Here is a 24,049-nt window from a genome sequence, read left to right as displayed (position 1 = left end):
CTTGAATGTAAATCTTTGAATTAAAAAAAAGAAGCTACCTGATTGTCTGCCAGTTTTCTTTTTAGGCTTTAATGAACTTGTTCTGTAAAGACATTTTCTTGCAGAGAACCAGTTAATGACATATTTCTTTGTCCTCTCTCTCTCTCTCTCTCTCTCAGTCCCTTGCAAGCCAACCAATGTTAAGGCTGCCCTACTCTGCCACTCAAACTCTGCTGCGGTGACATGGGAGCGAGGTAGTGGATCCGTCTCATATCTGGTAGTGGCCGTCACAGCTGATGGAAGCCACCAAATTGAATGTAACAACTCCCTGACCCACTGCGATCTTAGCGGCCTGCAGTGTGGACAGACCTACAATGTGAGCGTGTACGGCCAGGACGAGTACTGTTCCAGCGTGGAGAGTGACGTGGCTTACGTGCAGACAGGTATTGTAAACATGCACAGTCAAATATAAACCGCCTTTTGTGTCTGACTATAAGTAGTAATGACAAGTCATTCAGTGCTTCAGGTACTTAAAGTGTTTTTTGAAGTTAACTTTAGCATGTCAAGTTTTATTTTAAACTCAACACCCCTTAACATATTCATCTCCTGAGTGTTTCAATCTAACTATATTTACAAGCCTCTCCTTCTCCCTCTCCCTCTGCTCTCGCAGCACCTTGTGCACCACAGAATGTGGCTGTAGATGCAAAGTGTGCTGATGGTGCCATGTCCGTGTCCTGGATGCCCAACCCTGATGCTCAGTACTTTCATGTAGCCGCTGTGAGCAACACAGGAGCAAGAGTCTACTGTAACTCCAGCGGCACTGGCTGCGATATAAACGACCTGCCATGTGGAAAGACTTACAACGTCACTGTGCTCTCTGTAAGAGACGACTGTGAGAGTGAGCCGAGCGCTGTGGAGGAGACTTCCTCAGGTAACTCCCCAATGATCACCTGTTTAAAAAAAACAACTTGCAAACTCATTCATTTAATGGACCAGTGTGCAGGATTAGGTTTAATGAAGTTACTCATAACCTCGGTTAAGTGGGATTAAGGATCTAAAGGTCTCCAAATCTTACAAGTTAAAGGATATAAAAATGAATAGTTATGTTAAATTGCATCAGTAAAAAGATCATCATTTTATTTATGGTTTCCGGAGCTGCGAAACCACATTTTGGTATTAGAGGTGTTCTGATTTGCATTTGGTTGAAAGAGGAGTGGACAATACTACATTACTGTAGTATTGTAGTATATAGTACTCTGAGAAATCACAGCGAGGAGAGTGGAACAGGGAGAAGAGTTCAAATGGTCGCATCTCACTTTGAACTGGCTTCAGCAAATTATGCATTGCAAGTTCAGAGAACAATCCAGTCATACTGTTTTCAGCTACCACTCCACTTTCCCTTTTCAAGCATCTAGTCGGACTGTAAACGAAGGAAATGCACAGAACGTCTTAGGCAATTGTCTTTAGCTGCTAACTTCAGGCTGCGTTGGAAGCCTGTTTGCTGTCGCTCACAGAGGCCATATCTTTTTCACACTAACACACTCTTAGTTTTAAAAGAGCATTTTTAAGCAACATTTTAAAAAGTCTCGAGAGCTGCTGCTGTAGATTCAGGATGATGAAATCCATCCCAATATGTACTTGCCTTCCTGCAAAACCATCAGTAATAAAGACCAAGGTTTCTTTAGTCGTCTCCCTAGGGAGAAATTTGTCTCGGATACTGGGAAGATTTCTGATCAGACAATACATGAAACAAATACAAACATGTCATAGAAATGTGCAAAAACATTTCATTGTCAAATATCATTGTCATGATTTTTACAATACTCAATCTACAAGCTTATCTTTTCCATTTCCCCCTCCACAGCTCCATGTGTGCCTGTGAACGTTAAGGGCAGTCTGGACTGTGTGTCTAACTCGGCCTGGGTGACATGGGACCCCTCACAGGGTTCCTCCAGCTACTCCGTCGTGGCCAACGGCGTGGGAGGTCACACCTCCAACTGCACCTCCGCCTCTTCTCCCTGTGAGGTTCCAGATCTGAACTGCGGGACGCTTTACACCTTTTATGTCACTGCTGTCAACAAACACTGTAACAGTAGTAACAGCACCACCTTTGAGCTTGAGACAGGTAACACAAATCTGTACTCTCAGTCTACCAGCTATATAGTATGTGTTGTTTTTACAAAGAGCAACATCTAAAAGGTATTTAACTGTTTGTGCAACTCTAAATCTGCCTGGCACAAAACTTGTACTCTGAAATTTACGGCTTCATTCATTCTTCTTTAGTCTCTTTTTTTTCTTCTTTTAATTCAAGTACAAACCTTGAAATCTATCCACTCAAACAAACTGACTTACAACTGTGATTAGGTCCAACAAAGGCAACTCCTAGAGATAAGATACTTATTATCCCTATCCCTGCTCAACCAATTTATAGACTGTTTGAAAATGTATTCAGCCATATGGGTTTTGTCCTGCAGGTCCATGTGCGCTCACATCCATCAGTGCAGCGACACAGTGCAACAATGACACCATCCTGGTCGAATGGGAGAGGACAGCTGACACACCGGTCTATGTGGTGACAGCTGAGGGCCACGACCAGTCCATCATCTCCTGTCAGAGCTCCTCTCATTCATGTGAACTCCAGAACGCACAATGTGACATGCAGTACAGCATCATCGTGTCCACTTCTTCTGATAAGTGCAGCAGCCTCAGAAGCCCAACGAAGAAGATTAAAACAGGTAATTTTCAGCTCAACCTGTCTGACCACTTTAAAGGGGACATATCATGAAAAATCCACTTTTACAAGGTTTTTGAACATTTATCTGGGTAACCTGAGTGTCTATCAACCCACAATATTTGAAATAAATCCATCCAGTCCTTTGTTTGTGGTCTGCCTTAGTCTTACAACACAGAAAATTGCTCAGTTTCAAATTTTCTCAGTTTGTGACATCACAAGTTGGATTCTGGTAAGAAAATCCCCTCCCCTGCCGTGGTATCTCCCCACCATGGACTCCACCTCCAACCTAGAGTAAAGGTCTTTGTGCAGGTCCGCAATTTGTATTTTCTCTCAATTTTTATTGACGTCTACTGGGAAAACTCAGTGGGGGTCATTTCATTTAAAGAGACACACACACCAAAACGGAGCGTTCTGAGAGAGCTGGTTTCTACAGGGCCACAAACCTCCTCTGGTGCTTGAGTCATGTTATATTTGGACCAGAGCACAGCACAAATGTTTCACTTAGACCACAGGGGATTGTTTGAAAAAAAGAAAAAAGGGTATTATATGTCCTCTTTAAAAGAACTCATGAGCAGCATTCAGATGTAATAGACAATTTAAGTAATAAAAAGAACAATGTGGAACTACTGAATCTTTTCCTGTCCTCTTTAGCGCCCTGTGTCCCAAGCAACGTCACCGTGGTACCATCATGTGAGGAGCATGGAGCCCAAGTGACATGGACACACTCCTCTGTGGCTAAATCCTACACGCTGAAGGCCACAGGAAGCGACGGACATGTTGCAAGCTGCAACACCTCAATGAATAACTGCACACTGACTCATCTGCACTGCGGACAGTTGTATACTCTAAATGTCACAGCCGAAGGAGAGAACTGTACCAGCCTCCCCCACACTTCAACCTTCAGAACAGGTAGACATCTCAAGAGCATCAACTATGAGAATCTGCTTTCACACCGTTGTTTTTAAAACCAGTGGAAATAAATGGGCAACAATTCTGTGACAAAGAAACTAAGTAGAACACAAGCAGGGATCTAGAAGAGGAGAAAACAACGTGAGTGCCAACGAACAGCTTGAAGTCCGTTCAGACGCACAGAGAACTTTCCTTTAATTTTATAAATAATTCAAGTTAATACAGTATACTATTAACATTAAGAATAAGATCGACAGACGTTATTGAGTTCTAATCAGCATCAAACCCCTATGAAATATCCAAATCTAACATCGTCATCATCATTAATATCGTTACTCTAAGTGCGTCAGACATCAAACCTTTGCTGGACTGGAAGTGATGATTTTCTGCTCTGTTTTCTTCAAATCTCCTTCAAAATGGAGAGGGGCTCTTTGTCTGTACATCTTATAGACAATGCAATGAATTAATTAATTGACAAAACATCAGCGCACCAGCTAACCACCTAAAGCGATCGTTATACAAAATACTGCAAAACCTTTTGCAAAAATGATTCTCCAATAAAAATAAAAAACAGTTTTTTTCTACTTAAAAATACATTTTCATTCGTTTGTATTTCCAATAATAATTTAAACATGAACTATCTAAATTAAATGCTTCTTTCTTTCGTTAGATTTTTACATTAACACTAAGTTAATCAAATCCATCATGTTAAAAAAAAGCTTTATGGAACAATGTTTTTATTGTGTACAGCCTCTTTTCTGGTCGAACATTTGTTAGCGTCAAGACATTTTGAAACCTCATGTCAGGTTCGTTCATCAGCCACTGTTTGTTTTAATCTTCTCTCTCCTCGCAGTTCCCTGTGCGCCCTCCAGTCTTGCAGTGGATATCAATTGTGAGACAAACTCGGCCGTCCTGTCTTGGGATGCCAGCGAGGACACTGTGGAGTATTTTGGGTGTGCCCAAACTTTGGACGGAGACTCGCTCTACTGTGAAAGCAACGTTCCCCTCTGCACCATCGAAGGCCTGGAGTGTGGAGAACTTTACAACTTCTCTGTTGTAGCTTCTAACAGCATCTGCAACAGCTCGTTTAGTGCATCGCTGCAGGAGGGAGCAGGTAATATCAAGTTATTATTAATCAAGATTCAAAATGATTCTACCAAGAAGGACAACGGGAAGTTTGTTGCAGTTCTCTGAATCAAAGTGTCCTTCCCCCTCAGCTCCATGTGCTCCGACTGCTCTGAATGTCAGAATGCAGAAGATAGGTCAGATGCACTGGGCCATGACGTCATGGGCGGAGGTGGATTGTCCAGATGTTGAGTACCTTGTACAGATAACCGGTCGAATCCAAGATGACCCACAGGCCTTGATGGAGATGTCATCCTACTGGCTGCCCCGGCCATACTTTGAGTTCCCGATGCCTTGTAGCACAGCGTATAACCTCACCGTACGCTCCAGGAACTCAGGCGGGGTCAGCGAGCCGTCGACTGCTTTTACTGGAGTCACAGGTAACCGCACTTATCCCTGACTTTACGCAAAACTACGTGTTTTTAGTCACCCTTTCATAATTTTTTTAATAACTCCTCTCGCAGACACTTAAAGGGATACTTCACCCGTTGAAACATGAATCTGCATTGACATTCGGTCATAGCGCTCCCTTTCAGAAAAGAAATAAGGAGCTTTCCCCTCTCAGGGGAAAATGAGTGTGGGATGCACGATCATTCAAAAACACTTGCAAGTTTCTAATGACACAAAGCTTAGTGCAAATGGCACTTAAAATGAGGCTTAAAATGACTATTATAAAACAGAAGTTATGATAAGGAATGTTTTTAGATGTGAAATAGTGCTTAAAGGTGAATTTAAACATTTAAAAATGTCTGTAGATACATTACAGTGTATTTTCACTCAACATGCACAGATACAAATCCTTCCATTGTTCTGTTGACACCATTTCCTCCTTTTCTTTTGCAGTCCCCTGTGCTCCACAGAATGTGATATTTACTGGTAGCACACAGTCTGCTGTGCTCTCATGGGATTCATCAGTGTTTACAACACGCTACGTTGTCTACGATGTGTCAGGAGCAGTCCGCATTGAGCTTTGCAACACAACTGATCTCTCCTGCCAGGTCACCAACTTTGATCCTGCTAACACGACATTAAAAGCCATCAATGCAGAAGGAGAGAGCATCGGTAGCCCAGATATTACAGGTCAGTCACTGTCAACACTGCGCAGGATTCATACCATACATATTCAAACCTAATGTTTGTTTTTTTTTTACTCATGTTGCTATGCTGAAAGAGTTTTTCTCACAAATATATGAAACTTTTGTGACTTTGAAACTTCAAAGAATATCCTTTTTTTTTTTGCTGTAAAGTTTTTGAAAAATTATATTGTTATACATGTATATATCTTTATATGTGTGTTTGTGTGTGTGTGTGTGTGTGTGTGTGTGTGAGAGAATGGCTGTTTTGAGTTTGAAAACAACCATCCTCCCTTAAATGATCTAGATATTTTTAGTTTTCCTCTTTTCATGTTTTTCCTCCTTCAGTTACTTTTATCCTGTGAAGTCTGAGTTTTTGAAGTATCCAAAATGTAAAAACATTTATTTTCATACTATGTTATTTTTTACCTCCTCAGGTCCGGTCAGCCTTCGGAGGAGAAGGGATTTGAGGACCACTAAAGTCTATGCTCATCTAGACAATGGTAAGTGTAATAGTGGGCAGCTGTAGTTCAGTGGTAGAGTGCGTCTCAACAATTAGGGGACAGGTCTCTGGTTGAAGTGTCCTCGTGAAAGACATCCAAATTGCTCCCACTGCTACGTCAGCTGCGTTTAAATGCTTGTGAATGGAATAGTACTGTTGGGTAGTTTGCGCTGTGGAGTGAATGGGTGAATGTGACATGTACTGTGAGTTGTCAGATAACTCGGAAAGCGCAAGACAAGTCTTATACAAGTCCATGTATGCTTTTGTTTGTGTTTTTGTACCTTCTTAAGCTCAGGGTAGCTGCTTTTATTTTGAAATAAAAGAAGACTACACTTTTCTCATACATCCCTCTTACTCTGTGAACTTCCTGAACATCCTTTTTGGCTCCAACACAAACGCTCCGTGTCAAGATATCTCTCTCAAATTTATTAATGCATATAACACAAAGGGAAACAGATGCTTTCAGATATAAATATGTCCTGTTATCAACCAATGAACTCAGAAACAATGAAACCAAATTTAAACATGCAGCTGCACAGCCAAAGGCAAAACATTTTGTTTCAGTAAATTCAGATACCTTAACTGTTACCTTCTAGCTTATCTCTCACTCTCCTTCTGTCACTCAGGTCTTCAAATCCCAGAATTACCAAATGTAACAGTAAGTGGAGTTTCCCTGCATGTGAAGTGGTCAACAGTGAAGGATGCAACAGAGTACACACTCGTGATTGAGGAGGAACAGAATGAGCAACAGCCGCCAAGAGTGAGATCTGTGGAGGATGATTTTTACACAGAGACTGACCTAAAGCCATGGACCTCCTATAATGTCAGGCTTAGTGCCAAAAACACCGTCAGCCAAAGCAACTACACCAGACCAGTGAGCATAGCAACTGGTTCCGCTTAATGAATTACTTATAGTTAATTACCACAGATGAAATTTAAAACAGGACACTGGACTCAATAGAAATCCCTTCAAACTGGATTCTGTTTGACTTCTTCATTTTATCCCCATAAAAATGTTGTTACCAGTTCACTCTTTAAGAAATTCAAAGTAAAAATGTAAAAAGGAAGAAATAACAACAAAGAATTATGAGCAACATATTTAGCTTTGGTCATATTGGACATGCCAAAAATAAATTATTATGAAACTGAGAAAAACCTTTAGATATTTATGCTTATGGATCTTCATTAGCAATAGTACATGCACCTTTTAATTATTGTGGCTGGTTTTCTAGCAGCATGCGGCATTATAGCTGTCTATAAAAGTATTGCGAGAATTATATTTATCAAAAAAAAAAAGGTTTTATTTTTGAGATAGTTTATTAGACTCTGGATGATTGATGATGCTAAAAAGTAGTGAAAAAATAATTTATCATATAATGTCTTGGAAACCATGCAGTATATTTTCTTTACAGTGTACCTTGTGACTTCTCATTTTGTTAACCCTGACAGATCTTTAAAAGAAATTAAGGATTAAAATAAAGTCTGTTAAAAAAATACATCTGTATGAAATGTGTTTTTGTTGTTGTATTAAGATATATTTATTCATATTATCGCACTGTCAAAAAGAGACAAAGCAAAGGGCCGAGGTTGGACTTGTACTCACGGCCCTTTGCGATCGTGAACATTGACTCCATATATGGGACATACAACATAGCTGCTAGGCTATCCAGCGCACCTATCTGAGGATTCTGTGAATCCAGTTTTTAAATACTGAAACAGTGAATTTTTTAAGTTAAACAACACTTTTGTTTTTGGCAGTCTGTATTGTTTATTATTATTTATCAAGTTCAACTCTATAGTTTTACAGATCTCCTAGTAAATGATAGGAACATATATTTTAAAGACATTTTATTTTTTAAAACCCTGAAACAATAGGATATGATAGGATAACTCGAGTGAACCCAGAGAAAACTCTTGTTTCCAAATCATGACGTCATTAAAGAGAGGGTCTGAAGAACTCAAATCCTGCCCCACATCCTTGTCACCTCTTGCTCCACTGACATCTGGAAGATGGACACAGTTTGCAGGACACGTGGCTTCGCCTCTTTGCGCACCTCATTGAGAGACCTCACCTTAAACGCTCCACCCGTGCCATGTAACAACAAGGCAACTGGAAAGAACTTGGAACTGGAACTTTTTTGTGAAAGGAGGGAAAGAACATCATGCGTGATCTTCAAACATGTAGCAGGTGAGGGGGCAACTATCAGCAAGTCATCCACATGCTGGAGGACAACTACATCATCTGGGAGTGTCAGAGTGGACAAATGTTTCAAAAGGACAGCACTGAAGGAGGGAGGCGAGTGTAAGTATACTGTTGGCCTTGAGGGGTTAAAACAAACATTTGAGCAGTCTCAGGAGAGATTGGGACACAGAAAAACGCCTTAGCTGAGTCAATGCATGTGAAACTAGTATGTTGTGGAGACACAGATGGGAGCATGGTGTAAGGATTGGGTGTCGAGTACGGGCAGGGGCTTACCACACGATTGATTGGACGGAGGTCATGGACTACCCAAGCTTCTTATTTACCAGGTTTCGGTACAGGAAAGATAGGGGTGTTCCACGGGCTGGATGTGGGGACGACAACCTTACTTACCAGTAAACTTTTAAGAGTGACAGAGATCTAATCTATCTGAGGAGAGTGGGTATTGAGATTGATAAATGGGCTGTACGTCTGGTTTAACAGGGATATCAAAGGGTTCCATATCAATCAGGCCTACATCAGTGGGGCCAGCAGACCATAAAGAGTCAGGGACAGTAGACAAAACAGAAGCAGAGGAAGGGTGATCAGAGGAAGTGGATAGAGGACAGTGACGTGACACACATTCAAACAGGAGATGGAGTGTGGAGGAGTGAGACATTTTTTAAGAGGAGAGAGAGGACCTCTAAAAGTCAATGGGGATTTTGAATGGGTTTGTGTTTTGATGCCTGAAATAAGGTCTGTGGTTAACACAACCTGAAGAGATGTTGATGTTTTGTTAGACGAGATAAAATACGTTAGCCAAGACCCCAACCTGTGAATTTTAAAGTTTTTACGCGAACTTTAAACGGCGGTTGCTAACAAGTAGCTAACTGAAACTACAGTGGCGGTTACAGACATTACACGTCATCACGCCGGCAACTCTCTCCCTAATCCTCCTTACAGCCATGTTTTTCAACAACTAAACATACACAAAATAAACAACTTATTAAGCTAACGATTAGCTATCTTGTCAAATCCGCTGATTAGACCGATGAAGCATAACGGTTGTGACGTCATTATAAACCGACCGCGGTGTAGTTCGCTAGCGCATAACGTTAGCTTTTTACTTCTCTCGGCTGCATTAACTCTTCAAACTTCATATAAATGATGTTCATCTGTAAAGATTATCCCGCTGAACAAAACAGCAACGCATCAGAAACGTGTTTGACACAGAGCTTATTTTCTGCAATGATCCAAAATCCAATGCAAAAATCCCACCGGTGCCATTTTTTCGGGTTGGCCTACAAAAATACATCATTACTATACCAGTCTATTGGCCTGCTGGTCGTGGTCGGTGCGCTCTCTGTGTGCATCGTCCTCACCGTTAACTTCTCAGACCTACTTGAAAATATAGTTTTGGGCGGACTACTGTAGCAAATCTGGATGCAGATAATGTGCTACTGTGGCTGCATACCATCTTTGCATTTCTCTTACCTGTTACTGACGGTGTACAGCATGCGACAGCACGCTTCCAAGATGCACTACAAGGAGGATGACCTGGTGAAAAGCACTTTATTTGTCAATGGAATCTCCAAATATGCAGAGGAGACTGAGATAAAGCAGCACTTTGAGCAGGCGTATGAAAACTGCTCGGATCTGTTACAACGTGGCCAGGCTGATGTAGTTTCTGAAAGGAAGAAGACCAAGCGCAGCAAGAAATTCTTCCTTGACCTCAGGCCAAAGAGCATATCATAACCATGATCAATCCAAAGCCCTGCGGACATGACCATGATGCATAAATGCTACACTTTCCTGATCTTTATGGTCTTTTTGCCGCCCTCTCTCGAACTCAGCAGTTTGGATGTTTTCTTCCACTGGCTTTTTGACAGAAGATTCTTGGATGATGCTAAAATCAGATTTTGAGTGTGTGTTCCTTCCTGACAACGGTGCCTTCTTTCTTTGAACTACATCATTGCATCCGCATTCATCTGTAACGCCATGGACCTACTGAGGATTCCCGGTCTACTGATGTACATGATCCGTCTGTGCCTGGCTCGCTCTGCAGCAGAGAGGAGGAACGTCAAGAGGCACCAAGCCTATGAGTTCCAGTTCGGGGGAGCTTGTGACATGGCCACTACGGTGAGGGAGGTCCCTGTGTGTGTGTTATCTCCCTGCCTGTGTGCCTGGAGTGTTGACCTAATTAGCTAGGGATACACAGGTGTGTGAGGGGGGCGGAGCAGGGGTGAACAAAGGGAGAGGGGGAAATGTTTGCAAGGGATTTTTTTTGTTTGGTTAGGAGTGAGCAGTGGACTGTGTGGCTGGAGAGAGATGTTTTTTACCGGATGAAGATGAGGGAATAAGTGTTTTTGGAAGTTGCGGTGTTTCCTCCTGGACAGGGTTTTCTTTGGAGTTTGGAGGACCGGACGTCGCAAAAAGAGACCTGATTCTCCCCGGACAATCTCAAAAAGGAAGTAGGCCGCCAGACCAGTGAGTGCCAAGCGAATGGCCTTTTTTTGTTTCCTTTTTTTTGTGGAGTATACTTTTCCCCCCTTCCGGATCCCTTTCAGTGGACTTGGACATTTTTTTCTTGCATGTTAAAGGGGGACATTATTTTTTTTCTGTGGCAATGACATTTGGTTTGTTTTTTTTGTTAAAGATGGAGTAAAGTCTGTATTTAATTTCCTCCAGTGCTCTTTTGATTTATTTTGACAAATTAAGGTCCTAACCCAGTGACACTATTGAGTTACAGTAGGTTTTGAATGAAATATGTAACTGTGACCTTAAAAATATTAAGGGGATTGTTATAAGCTTACGCCTGGATGATGTGCGTCTTCACCGTGGTCATGACCTACAGCATCACCTGTCCAATCATCGTCCCCTTTGGCCTGATGTACATGCTACTGAAACACCTCGCTGACAGGTACAACATGTACTACGCCTACCTGCCATCCAAACTGGACAAAAAGATCCACTCTGGAGCCGTCAACCAAGTGGTGGCCGCTCCTATCCTCTGTCTCTTTTGGCTTCTTTTCTTCTCCACTGTTCGCTCTGGGTTCGCCACTGCAAGGTCCATCGTTTTGATAGTCACAATCATCATCTGCCTCTCCCACGTCTGCTTTTGACATTTTAAATATCTCAGCGCTCACAATGACAATATTGACAACCAGGTGGACGGGATCGAGAATGGGCAAGCTGTGTGCACTTTCGCCTCCACCAACGCATCGCAAAGCTACATCACTCAGGTACTCCCAAGACTTGACATTGGAGGATGCGGGCTCAGCCAACGCTGAGGACGACGGCCAGGGGTCCTTGCAGGACGAGGAAATAATCAATGTGGAAAATAACCTGAATAAGGACTTCCAGTCTGGTGAGGACAGCCTCATTGATCATGAAGTGCGGAAATGACACTGCCTAAGACTCAAACAAATTCCTCCCCCCAAGTTTAGCCTGACGACTGCACTGAATCTGTGAATGAACCAGGAACTGACTCAAAAAGTTCTCCAAAGCATCTCAACCTCCGCGGTGGAACTTGACAATAACATAACTACATCGTCTACTAAAGATTTTACAGATTGTTGTTTGAGGACTCTTAACATGGTTGCACCAAGTAATGTTTTACAGAGGGAGTCTAATCTGATAACGCAAGGGCAGGAACGTCCTTCTGAAATATCCGAGGCACATCCCAGAATACTGCACATGGACCCGTGAGAAAAGACAAAACTGATTTATTTATACATGTTCAGAGCACTCACGTCAGTCAGCAGTCTGCATCACTGTAGGATATTAATCAAAAGTTTGAACAACAACTTTTAATTATTGGCCATGTTTTTCAATGACTGACTCCATCTTTTCTGTGACTAATTATCAGGATATACAGGTCTAGTGATCGTGTCAAAGATGTCCACTCTTTTAATAATTACGCAATAAATACGTGCAGGTGATAAAGAAGTGATAAGTAACGAGAAGACAAAATGTGTCATCTTTATTCAAAATAAAAATCATACTTGATCAAAAATGCTAAATTTTTAAAGATATTAATGTAAACTGGTGGCGCTATGGTTTATCTTTTAGTTTATATCTGATTTCTGCATCAGTGATTTCATTCATGCAGAGTCCGGTCCTCTGAGGTCCGTTCGGGTTAATAAAAGTAAGAAGGGGCTGATAAAATGTGTGGAGGACTTTTGTATTTGTTAAGCTTACATATTGTCGTATTATAAGTTACTCACAGAAAACGGGTCACTACATGCGTGCATATGAAACAACGGTTTAGCATGCCTCCACAATGTAGGTTTGAATGTGCACACATTTTACTATCAAGTTTGTTTTTATAGCTCACAATCTTTGCGTGAGAAAGGGCGTACGCATGTTTCAGGCTCCGTTTTGTGCGTACACAACGTACACAATGGTTATAAAACAGTGTACAATCCATACTAGAAATGTACGTGTGCCAAAAACCCAGAAAGGCGCATAAAATAATTCAGATTTATAAACTGTTCGTACGCACACCTTCACGCAAAGTTCCCTTTATAAATCACTATCCACCTTGAAATGTGCGTACGATGAAGTGAAGGTTAGAAAGCACTATCGGTGGTTTGCTGCAGCAAGAGGGCCGCAAACTTCAGAAAACTCTCAGAATGAGATTTGCTGCAATGCCAAAACATCCACCGTTCATCATTACGCACAAGTATATTTGCAATGGAAATTTACTGGATCCACAATGATTTATTTATATATGGTCAGAGTGCTCACGTCAGTCAGCAGTCTTCCTCACTGCTGTTTCTCTGTGCGTCTTACAGCTCTGTCTTTATTTTTCTCAAAATAATAATCATACTTGATAAATGCTCGATATGTAAAGATGGCGCTTTGGTGTTAATGTTAGTTTAAATCTGATTTCATTCATTCTGAGGTCCGTCCGGGTTAATGAAAGTGAGAAAGGGCGTACGCATGTTTCAGGCAATGGTTTTATAAAACAGTGTGTAGAATCCATACTAAAAATGTATGCGCGCCAGGGCCTTTAAAATGATACCGCAGCTCAAACACTGGAGTAAAAGGAAATCTTCAACTCTGATTATTCACAAGTGGGACAGGAAGTGCTTTACAAATCGACTAGTCTGTGTTTGTTGAATCCTTCGGTTGTATGAATGATGAGCCAAAAAAGAATCCAACATTTAAAGTAGAGATGTTGCATGATAAGCAGCTTGAACACTGAATTTTTGATCATAAAGTTTTCCTACCAGTAGATATTTTGTGGATCAGGGGCGTATCTGACGGTCCAGTTATGCAGGTGCAGCTTGGCACTTGTTTTTAGTTTTACTATGAATTAAATTTCTCTTGATTCATATTGCAGTTGCATCAATATCACTTATATGTGCCATTTGGACTCCATAATTTGGGATACATGAGTAGATTTACCTTTATTTTAATTTTCTATAATATAAAGGACATATTTAACTTATAGAAAAATATATGGGTCAAGCTCAGGCACCTATATTATATTATTAGATAAATTAATAACATGCGACACACATGTCCACCCTGTTAAGGACAAAGACATAACTGTTGAAATGTGTTTTCAGTTCATGATTGCTATTAAAATTACTTTTTTATAGGAATCTTATTTCCCCCACTCTAATCAAACTGTTTTGTATGGCTGAATAATTTTATAACAGCCTGTAATGTAAAGAAAAATGACACATTCTGGGAATGGGACATATTCTTTAACTTTTTTTTCAAGAATTACTCAAACTGTCTAGCATGTATAATGAACCTCTTCCATATTTTATGTAACTGAAAATATGAACTTTCTTTTTGATAAGTTAATTAAAATATGATGGAAAAATAGTAACATAACAGGGTGGACAGAAGTCTTAACAGGGTGGACGGTAACAAAACAGACAAAAACAAACATGGCAAAACATTAAAATTATTTAATTCATTTCATAAATACGACAACAACTTTTTACAACTTATTGCAATTAAATATTACAATTTTAATAAAAAAAGACAATTCATTAAAAATTAAACAGCCTTTTTTAAAACACTGACGACCAAAATTAAATCAAAAAGGCCAAAACTCTGAACTCTAATTTTAAGAAACAACATATGACAAAGCATTAAAATTATTTCTATACAATTCCCCAAAAGGTCTTCTAGATATCTCCATGCGGACTTCTCCAGTTGGACAGAACGCTTGTTGACTGCCTGTGGTTCTGGTATAAGACAGAAGTTGCTCATCTGAATACCAGCTGACATCTTCGGGTGGTTTTGGCCAGAAGTATTTGTTTTGTTTCTTATATTTGTTAACCCCATTTGCACTTTAATTCAATGCTGTACTCCTCCACATCCATGATGATACCAGGGTACACATCATTGTCATACTTGACAACACACCACTCTCCAATGTACTGGCTGTCAACTGCCTCTGGTCGCCTCTTGTGCTCTTGGTTCTGCATTGTCGTAGCTGTCTTCAGCCCAAAGCAGGTACAATCCAGCTGACAAATCGACCCCTGGAGGCTGGACTTGATCGGTTCCTATCCCTCAATTTGGATCAAGAACGTTTGATTTCCACCATTTACACTATAGTTGGTCTTCTAAATCTGTCCAGCATCACACGTGTTGAAGAGTCTTGGGAGTGTGATTTGGGGACTTCTATTTCTGATGGGCAGTGGGAGGACATCCTGAAATTGGTTCACTCATCGTCTGTCTGCACTAGACATGGCCTGTTACAGTGCAAGATCCTACATAGGGCACACCTTACCAATGCTAGACTGGCTAGAATTGATCGTAATTACAGTGATGCTTGTAACCGCTGTAAGCGGCCCCCGGCTGATCATTTGCTCCCTGCATAAGGAAACCAGGACATATCAGCTGAGCAGGACAGGTGTGTTTGTGTCGTGTATGCTGGGGTTATTGGCGGGTGGAGCTTAAGGACATACCAGCAGACGTTCTGCGAGTCTGGTGCATACGAAACTCTCCACCTGTCGACGTGAAAAGATTCACTGAACTGAGAGGATCACGGCTCCTGGCGACACTGGCAGCCCTGAACCTGACAAGCATTGAAGTCCTCGAAAATACTGTGAAAACGTGAAAACGGAGAGGGCTGCTGTCATAAAAACGGGGCGTGGACACAGTGTATGACGGGTGGGGTCGGGTTGTGTCTTACATGGCGTTCTGGAAGGTGACGAAAGCCATGCCCAGCGGTTTGGTGTCTACCTTCTCCTTCTTGTATTCCTCCTTCAGTTTGGCCTCCCTCTTGGTGTAGTAGCTGACGGCCTCCTCCTGCACGATCAACAAACACAGCTAACATGCTAGCAAGCTAACTCACAGATGAGACAAAATGCCGGCTCTTCACAGTCCCTCAATGAACCAACATTTTCTAACCACCTACATAAAACTCCAGCCAGCTACAGAAATACAATGATAAGAAACTGCTTTGTGTGTGTCTGTGAGTGAACAGAGCGTTAGCGTTAGCATCACCACCTCACAGCCGGTGTTGGCGCAGCAGCAGAGGTGTCCGCAGGGTTTGATCATTGTAGGAATGTGTTCCTTCGCCATCAGGTCATTGAAAAACTTCTTACTGTTATTCGTCTTCTTCCTGAAACACAGACAGACACACACACATTGTAACTGTCTGCAGCAGTCTTCCTAGACACATTTCTCCCCAGGGAGCGGAATAAAGAAACAGACACACACACACACACACACACACACACACACTGTGTCTCACCTCTCATTGTTCAGAGCCATCAGTTTGGTCACCTCGCAGATTGTAAGGGGGGGGGGGGGGGGAATCCACCATGGTGGGCCTGCTGTGTACTTGCAGGAAGAGACTGATGCATAAGCCACAAGGGCCAGCGGCAGTTCTGAAAGCAAGAGGTAGCAAGCAGATAGAAAGTATACAGCAACTTCCCTCTAACCCTGTGGACTAGGCCCACACACACACACGCACACTGTGTCTCACCTCTCGTCGTTCAGAGCCATCAGTTTGGCCATGTTGTAGCAGATTGTAGCCTCCAGCACCGTGCAGTTCTTGTACGCCTGTCTGAAGAAGAGAAGACATGAAATGAGAGGTCACCAGAAGCATTTAACTGTCGGTGTCAGTCTCCTGTAACGTCTGTACGGTGGCCCTGAAGGTCAGCCACGAAAATAAATCTGATTGAATGAATCCGATTTGAGACAACTTCTGAAGAAGTTGAGTGAACTTACTCAAAGTGCTGTTTGATCTGAGCCTCCTTGGCGTACTTTGAGATGCCGTTGATGAACAAAGTGCGCTTCACCTGCAAGACACAAAAGTGGGAATCAAAACAGACGAGAGTCAGAGAGGTTCTTTAAAGCTTCACTGTCGGCTTCAAACATTCTTATTTCTCAGTGATCCAGTCTTAAACAGAGTATTCTGCTGCTGGATGATCAGTGGTTCTGGTCCAACCAGGTCGTCCTCCTTATAGTGCATCTTGGACGTGCGACTCCTCACGATGTAGACAGTCAGCAGCAGATACATGAAGGCGAACACTGTGTGCAGCCACAGCAGGTTCGTCCTGGACGCACAAACTATTCATCATCAAGTCAGAGCTTTATTTCATTTCCAAGTCTTGACAAAATACATGATTTGTACAAGGGACACAAAAGGCACAGAATTAAAAAAATTGATCCGTATGTTTTTACACAGACGTAAACTGCCCATTTTTTTTACACTGTGGCCAGCACAGTAGGAACATTTTTGTGTAATGTCAGGGTGACCAGATACCTGAACTCAGCAGGAGGTAGGCTATAAGGCAAAAACAGCTGATGTCAGAGATTAGAGGCAGCTAGGCCCCGCCACCCAATGTAGCCGGTCTGGCTTTGACACTGCTAAAAGTTCTCTGCGTTGTGTGACGAATTACACTTTGTTGGCAAACGAAGCAGATTTATTCTCCTTTTTCTCCTCTACAGGGTCTCAAACCGTTTAAAATTAACGAAAAGAAATACAATACAGCAACTTCAGATGTGGCTTCAACATGTATACCTTTAAAGAGAAACAGAAAATACACAGACCACATAAGAAACCACTCAAATGCTATAGTTTAAAGTCCGCCTAATTAGTATAAATAAAGTGCTGTATATATATATATATATATATATATATATATATATATATATTAGGTCATAGATAGGTCTTCCATTTTCTAATAAATGCTCCCACAGTTGATTTTTTCACACCAAGCTGCTTGCCTATTGTAGATTCACTCTTCCCGGCCTGTCACAGGTCTACAATTCTGTTTCTGATGTCCTTCGAAAAGTTCTTTGTTCTTGGCCATGGTGCTGTTTGGAGTCTGACTGTTTGAGGCTGTGAACAGGTGTCTTTTATACAAATAACTAATTGAAACAGGTACCATTAATACAGGTAATGAGTGAAGGACAGAGGAGCTTCTTAAGGAAACAGCTACAGGTCTGTGAGTCCCAGAGATCAGGCTTGTTTGTTATTGACCAAATACTTATTTTCCACCATAATTAACAAATAAATTCCTGGATTTTTTTCCACATTCTGTCTCTCAAAGTTGAAGTGTACCTATGATGAAAAATACAGACCTCTGTCATCATTTTAAGTGGGAGAACTTGCACAATCGCTGCCTGACTAAATACTTTTTTGCCCCACTGTTACGAGAATAACAAAGAGGCTGAAATGGACTGAACCACTTGAGTGATTATAAAATTGGTTTTAACCTAAACGGACAACCATGTTTCTTGCTAAATAGATATTAACATAGACATAATATACGTAGACGCCTCATCGACTGACGCTGTTTACTGGAGCTGACGTGCAGCGCGGCCGCCATCTTGGATGGGTCTCTTGTCCGCCCGCTCTGCATTCATTTCTATTGAGGAAGGTTTATCCTCAATTACAATAATCATCATAACTCCCCGAATTTATAACGGATTTTCACACGGTTTGGTTTGTTACAAACAGCATAAATGTAGTCATGATACAAGACGCTTGACATCTTGAAAAATACGTGTTTTCATGCCAAAAGACTGCCACAATTCTGCTCTAACAAAGACATATGGTAGGCTATGGCTTATTGATAAATGTATAAATGAATTAATTTGATATTTTAGTGAAGAAACAAGTATGATTGTTCATTTGAATTAATTTCTTCCAGAAGACTCTCCCCCTCTGAAAGAAAGTAATGAGGCGTCTACTGTATATTATGTCTATGGATATTAACGTTTAAAAACACGTAATTTATGAAAGTGTCGCCCCAAACACCAACACAGAATGATAACAGCGCCCTCTGGTGCCGGGCGGGATTATCGACATTAGCGGTTGAAATGGAGCCGCTATTCAGTCCGCCGCTTCATAGGCAAAGACATCAGTTTGTCATTGATTTTGTGATAAGAAACAAATCCAAAAAGGTAAGTTAACCACCAGTCAAAAGAAACGATTATGAAGCCTATTTGAGCTACTTAGAAGCGTCCTAAATTACTCCTGATAATCTAACGTTTCCAGTAAGACATACATTGATAGAGCTAATTCTTGCTAGCTGCATACACACATTGTTAAACACTATCAATATGTATTATTCTCCAATAAATACTTCTTCTACTCAAGACTGTGGCTTTATTTGTCACATTTCTTTGTGGTCTAGGTGGTGGACCTTGGGTGCAGTGAGTGCAGCCTTCTCAAAAAACTGAAGTTTCACCGTGAAGTTGAACTGCTGGTTGGAGTGGACATCGATGGTGCCAAAGTGAAGAAACACATGTATGTATATGTAAGATTCAGAGCTCTTACTGAATGATTTATATATATAAAAAAACCCTTTAGGATGCATGGCAGAAATGACTAAGATTTGTATCCTCTATAGACTACTGGAGGATACAATTTTAACCATCTTATGCAACTAAAAGATTTCTTCTTACACAACTGATTCTGATGAACTTTTGTTTTGATGGTATTTTGCCACAGTAAAGCAATAAAAAACTATTTCTTTCTCTTAGGGTTTTTGATGCATACTATATTAATTGTCATGGTGAACAATTGCCACTATTTCCATGTGTGTTTGTGAGTAAAATGTGATAACACCTTTTTTCACAGTCTAAGTGTGTGTTGTGTTGATAACTCATCCAGTGATGACTGACACTGAGTTTGTGTTCTTCTTGTATGTTCTTACAGCCATGGATTAGCTCCTATATCAACTGACTATTTGCAGCCAACCTATGATCAGCTGTGCATTGAGCTGTACCAGGGATCTGTGATGCAGAATGATGCCCGCCTCAGAGGGTTTGATCTTGTAACCAGTATAGAGCTGTAAGCTTTTTGTATTTTGTGTATGTAGTGGCTGCAATGTGATTTTTGATCCTCTTTTCATGTTGTTGTAACAGATTATAGTCTCATTTTCTTGTCTCTGCTCGTCGTTTCATCAATACTTTGCAGCATAGAGCACCTCACTCTTCCTGATGTGGAACACTTCTCTGAGGTGGTGTTTGGTTACATGACCCCGGCTGCTGTAATTGTCAGCACCCCAAACTCTGAGTTCAATCCCCTTCTCCCTGGACTCAAAGGTTTCAGGCACCCTGACCACAAGTTCGAGTGGACTAGAGCAGAGTTCCAGTCCTGGTATGCTTGATTAAGGATTAATTTTCAGGCTTTTTAGATTTTTGTGGATATATAGTGTTGTAAAAGATCTTTACAATCGGGAATATTAATGAACAACGTGTCTATACAAGTTTGAACTAAATATTTGAATGTGACCTTCCTCCTCAGGGCTCTTCAGGTGTCTTTGAAGTATGGCTATGAGGTGGAGTTCACTGGTGTTGGAGAGGCACCGACGGGTCATGATGAGAGAGTCGGTTTCTGCTCTCAGATTGGTGTGTTTCACCGGCTCATGGGGAGAAATGGCTGCAACGTTTTGCTTGCAGACGATGCCATTGATGTGTTTTCATACACGCTGGTGAGTAAAGCTCTTTACAGATGATTCATTTTTGAGTTGGCGGCAAGCTTAAGTCTTGAATCTGTAATTGCTGTGGGACTGAGTAACTGTGACATTTCGGAAAATTGTACAGGAAATAATATTTTAAACAATATTAGCTTTTAAAATTGAAAAATACAAAATATATCAATACAGCAATCCTTATAGGAATTGTTGGACTTTTTTCCCCTAAAAAGCCCCGGATTCTATTCCCTGGAAAACTTTTTTTTACCATTTCTACACCTGGCAGAGTTTTAGGTGAACTCTTATAGTTGTCAATAAACTCTCTTAGGACTCTCATAATCAATAAAAAGTTTTGTATGATGATCTAATGTTGTAACCCTTTTTTGTTTCTTCATCAGCTGCACAGTATAAAGTACCCCAGCCTGCATGATAACAACATCTGGCGGAGGGTCCTGATGGCCGAGGTGTTGTACTGGGCAGAGAAGCTGAAGAGAAGATGGATAGAGGAGAAGAATGGGGAGATGGATGATTGTTACACACAGGGCCAGGCTGAAGGAGGGGACCAATGTCTTCAGTCTTCAGAGCTGGACATGGAGATGCACGAGAAGCAGACAGGTGAACACAGCTCTATGAGGGTTCAAGGTTTATTCTCATGTGAATGTTCTCTGTAAGTGCTTACAGTGAGATTCTGTATGTCCCAGCACACGCAGCAGAGATGAACCATCTGATGGAGCACTGTGGCACAGCATTGTTTGAGAGTCAGGGAGGAGAAGGTGACGAGGTGTTTTGGACAAAAGGCCGAGGAAAAGTGAAGTAAGAAGCAGTGGAAGGTGACCTGATCTCTTGGTGTTGAGGAACTTCTCGTACATCCTTAAAGTTGTAGTGGGAAACTTGAGGGGGGAAACGTTAACAAAGTGCGTTTTGAACATGGTCAGTCCAAAAGTGCTTTAAGCATTTTATCAAACACATGAAACTGCATTTGAAGTGTAACATGTTACACGTGTAAGAAGAATCAAGAAGAGCACGATGAAAAAGAATCAAGGAGAGTAGCTTAGTTTTACCTGGTAGAAAACTCTCAGCTCATGCACAATTATTGCACCAATAACTGCATGACAGTAGAAAGGTAGCAGTAAGGAAATCATTTTTTATTTTTACAGAATGAAAGGACTGCGAGAGGGACGGATCCTCGACCTTTTTTGAATTATGACGCCATAAAAGAGTTTAAATAAATGTAACAATAAATAATGTGTCCACCCTGATACGGCATACATTTTAGGACATCCTCAGGTCTCAGACGAAGGTGTCAGACCTCAGACGAAAAAGCATCAGTTCTCAGGAAAACCTCCGTCGGGTGTCAGACCTCAGACTAAACTGCCTCAGATGAAACTGTCTCAGACTAAACGGCGTCAGACCTCAGACTGAACGGCCTCAGACGAAACTGCCTCAGACTGAACGGCCTCAGACGAAACTGCCTCAGACTGAACGGCCTCACACATATTTATTTTATTTATTTTTAAAATCGAGGGGGGGGACTAAACGGCCTCAGACATAATTATTTTATTTATTTATATATTTTAAAATTGGGGGGGAGCGGAGCGTTGTCGGGGAACATGAAACGTCATCAAGATGCGACCACAACAACCCTGGCGCGTCTATGGGCGCGGAATGAAAATACACAACAGCAAGTTTTAGTTAATATATATTAACAATGGCATAAACAAAAGAAACAGAACGGCGAACGTTAACTAAAACTTACTGTTGTGTATTTTCATTCCGCGCCCATAGACGCGCCAGGGTTGTTGTGGTCGCATCTTGATGACGTTTCATGTTCCCCGACAACGCTCCGTTCCCCCCCAATTTTAAAATATATAAATAAATAAAATAATTATGTCTGAGGCCGTTTAGTCCCCCCCCCCCCCCCCCCCAATTTTAAACATAAATTAAATAAATATGTGTGAGGCCGTTTCGTCTGAGGTCTGACGCCGTTTAGTCTGAGACAGTTTCATCTGAGGCCGTTTAGTCTGAGGTCTGACACCCGACGGAGGTTTTCCTGAGAACTGATGCTTTTTCGTCTGAGGTCTGACACCTTCGTCTGAGACCTGAGGATGTCCTAAAATGTATGCCGTACCCTGATGTTTGAACTCAATATTTGAAGTACTGCTGGTTTAACTTAAATAAAGGTCATTTGAATCCCTCTTCCATGACTGTTCAGACGGCATCAAAGCTCCGGTTTGCATATTTGTATCCTAATGTGAGCTGCTGTCTGTGTTGACAGGACTGTGTCTGTCCCTCTGGTCGTGCTATGGACCTCCTGTCCCAAAGTCGCTGCCCTGAGTGGAAGTCACAGTAATCTCCGACGTCTGTTGATGGATGATCCCGAAGTGACACTAAGCCAGGATGGCTCTGCTCTGCTTGTAAACCTTGAAGAAGAAGGTATTACCATTCAGTAAAGTTTGTTACATTTTTAAAGTAGTGCTGTCGCTCTGTTCGTATTGATCTAATTAATGACAGAGAAGGGTTGCATTACAAACACTTCATGCCTGAGCTCACAGCCAAGCACGATGAGCAGACACAGGGCCTTACTTACTTCTGTTCAGTGTGAATTCACAATTGACTTGATTTCACCTCTTCAATTAATTTAAAAGTTTTGGTTTAAACATCCATAATGGGGTCGCCAGTGGCGCAGTGGCAGTGCACGCGATCCCATGTATTGAGGCTATAATCCTCGCGCGGGCGGCCCGGGTTCACGTCCGGCCCGCGGTGTCTTTCCCGCAAGTCTGTCTCCACTCTCTCTCCCTGATTTCCTACCCTATCCACTGTCCTCCACAATAAAGGCTTGAAAAATGCCCAAAATAAACCTTAAAAAAAAAAAAGAAAACATCCATAATGACCAAGTGAACATGAGACCTCAAAGATGGAAGACAGACTACCTGAAGTTTGAGAGATTTTCCTCATGATGCTCCAACATTCATTTATTCATTACTAATGCAACACCAAAGGTTGCCCAGCAGGTGTCACCATTTCTTACTCTAACCATTTTTAGCCCTTCATCGTGGTTGGTGAACCAGTCAATCATTAATGGTGAATCACAAACACAATGCATCTTTGTAATGACTCTTCTTCTCTTCCAATAAATCCAATCATCAGTTTCTGTGGTTGACCTCTCATCTGTTGTTTAAGACCTTAAAGAAGAAGAGGAGGAGGATCAGAATGACCAGGAGGACAGCGGATATGCTGGGGCCAGCCGGTGTTCCCACAGTGCTGAGCAAGAGGAAGACTGGGAGACAAATGTTTGATCTGGAGGATACAGGACAAGTATTTTCATATTTACCAAGTGAACTCGTGACTGAACTTCCCTTTGACGCTACAAGACAAGATGTTCGAACAAATCTGTGAAAAGCTGAAAAGCTGGCTCTCAGATTTGTTAAGATTGATTGTACAGCTCAATACAGATTCAAGTTTCACCCGGTGTAGGAGCAGCATTTAAGTTTATTTGCATTTAATTTGTAATTAATTTTGTGTGTGCGCCCTCCATAGGCAGAATGGCCTCTAAAACATAAGTATATTGACATCCAAATGTGACCGGTAAATAAAAGTGTGAAATAGAAAGATTTCCCGCTGGATGTTGTGTATTTGAACAAG

General features: G+C 41.5%; 2 protein-coding genes and 1 pseudogene across 5 annotated transcripts in view; all 3 read left to right on the top strand.

Annotated features, from left to right (window-relative positions):
* Nucleotides 1-7,818, top strand: part of fndc7b (fibronectin type III domain containing 7b) — a gene marked incomplete at its 5' end in the record, with an annotated part of 37,592 nt that extends 29,774 nt beyond the window's left edge. Inside the window, 10 exons of the mRNA XM_079351074.1 lie at nt 159-422; nt 650-910; nt 1,844-2,104; nt 2,454-2,714; nt 3,365-3,622; nt 4,476-4,736; nt 4,840-5,127; nt 5,591-5,827; nt 6,258-6,323; nt 6,949-7,818. Of these exons, the coding sequence (XP_079207200.1) occupies nt 159-422; nt 650-910; nt 1,844-2,104; nt 2,454-2,714; nt 3,365-3,622; nt 4,476-4,736; nt 4,840-5,127; nt 5,591-5,827; nt 6,258-6,323; nt 6,949-7,223 (2,432 nt within the window). The 3' untranslated portion in view covers nt 7,224-7,818. The remainder of the gene's footprint in view (nt 1-158; nt 423-649; nt 911-1,843; nt 2,105-2,453; nt 2,715-3,364; nt 3,623-4,475; nt 4,737-4,839; nt 5,128-5,590; nt 5,828-6,257; nt 6,324-6,948) is intronic.
* A 3,495-nt stretch (nt 7,819-11,313) lies between these two features.
* LOC306827598 (CSC1-like protein 2) lies at nt 11,314-12,472 on the top strand (annotated as a pseudogene). Its single transcript has one exon. The product of its transcript is annotated as a CSC1-like protein 2 (transcript).
* A 6,237-nt stretch (nt 12,473-18,709) lies between these two features.
* On the top strand, nt 18,710-24,016 carry henmt1 (HEN methyltransferase 1). Of its 3 annotated transcripts, none has more exons than XM_079349996.1 (9): nt 18,710-18,890; nt 19,124-19,236; nt 19,648-19,782; nt 19,909-20,091; nt 20,239-20,425; nt 20,806-21,022; nt 21,109-21,220; nt 22,683-22,840; nt 23,588-24,016. In XM_079349996.1, the coding sequence occupies exons 1-9, from the start codon at nt 18,723-18,725 to the stop codon at nt 23,701-23,703; spliced, it is 1,389 nt and encodes a 462-aa protein (XP_079206122.1). In that variant the 5' UTR covers nt 18,710-18,722; the 3' UTR covers nt 23,704-24,016. The 3 variants fall into 3 exon arrangements, with proteins under 3 accessions (XP_079206122.1, XP_079206123.1, XP_079206124.1); XM_079349997.1 differs by having other exon boundaries at nt 22,683-22,858; nt 23,603-23,709; XM_079349998.1 differs by lacking the exon at nt 23,588-24,016 and having other exon boundaries at nt 21,109-21,237; nt 22,683-22,793.
* The last annotated feature ends 33 nt before the right edge of the window (nt 24,017-24,049 follow it).

Source organism: Symphodus melops (genome assembly GCF_947650265.1).
Source record: "Symphodus melops genome assembly, chromosome: 8".
In the NCBI taxonomy this organism is placed as follows: domain Eukaryota; kingdom Metazoa; phylum Chordata; class Actinopteri; order Labriformes; family Labridae; genus Symphodus; species Symphodus melops.
Note: the sequence above shows the minus strand (reverse complement) of the source record. Positions and strands in the feature narration are given on the sequence as shown.

Excerpts from the sequence above, each read along its gene's own strand:
- henmt1 (XM_079349996.1), top strand. The coding sequence starts at position 18,723 with ATGAAAGTGTCGCCCCAAACACCAACACAGAATGATAACAGCGCCCTC. Across the intron at positions 19,783-19,908 it reads CTTGTAACCAGTATAGAGCT|CATAGAGCACCTCACTCTTC; the intron begins GTAAGCTTTTTG and ends AATACTTTGCAG. Across the intron at positions 21,221-22,682 it reads AAAGGCCGAGGAAAAGTGAA|GACTGTGTCTGTCCCTCTGG; the intron begins GTAAGAAGCAGT and ends CTGTGTTGACAG.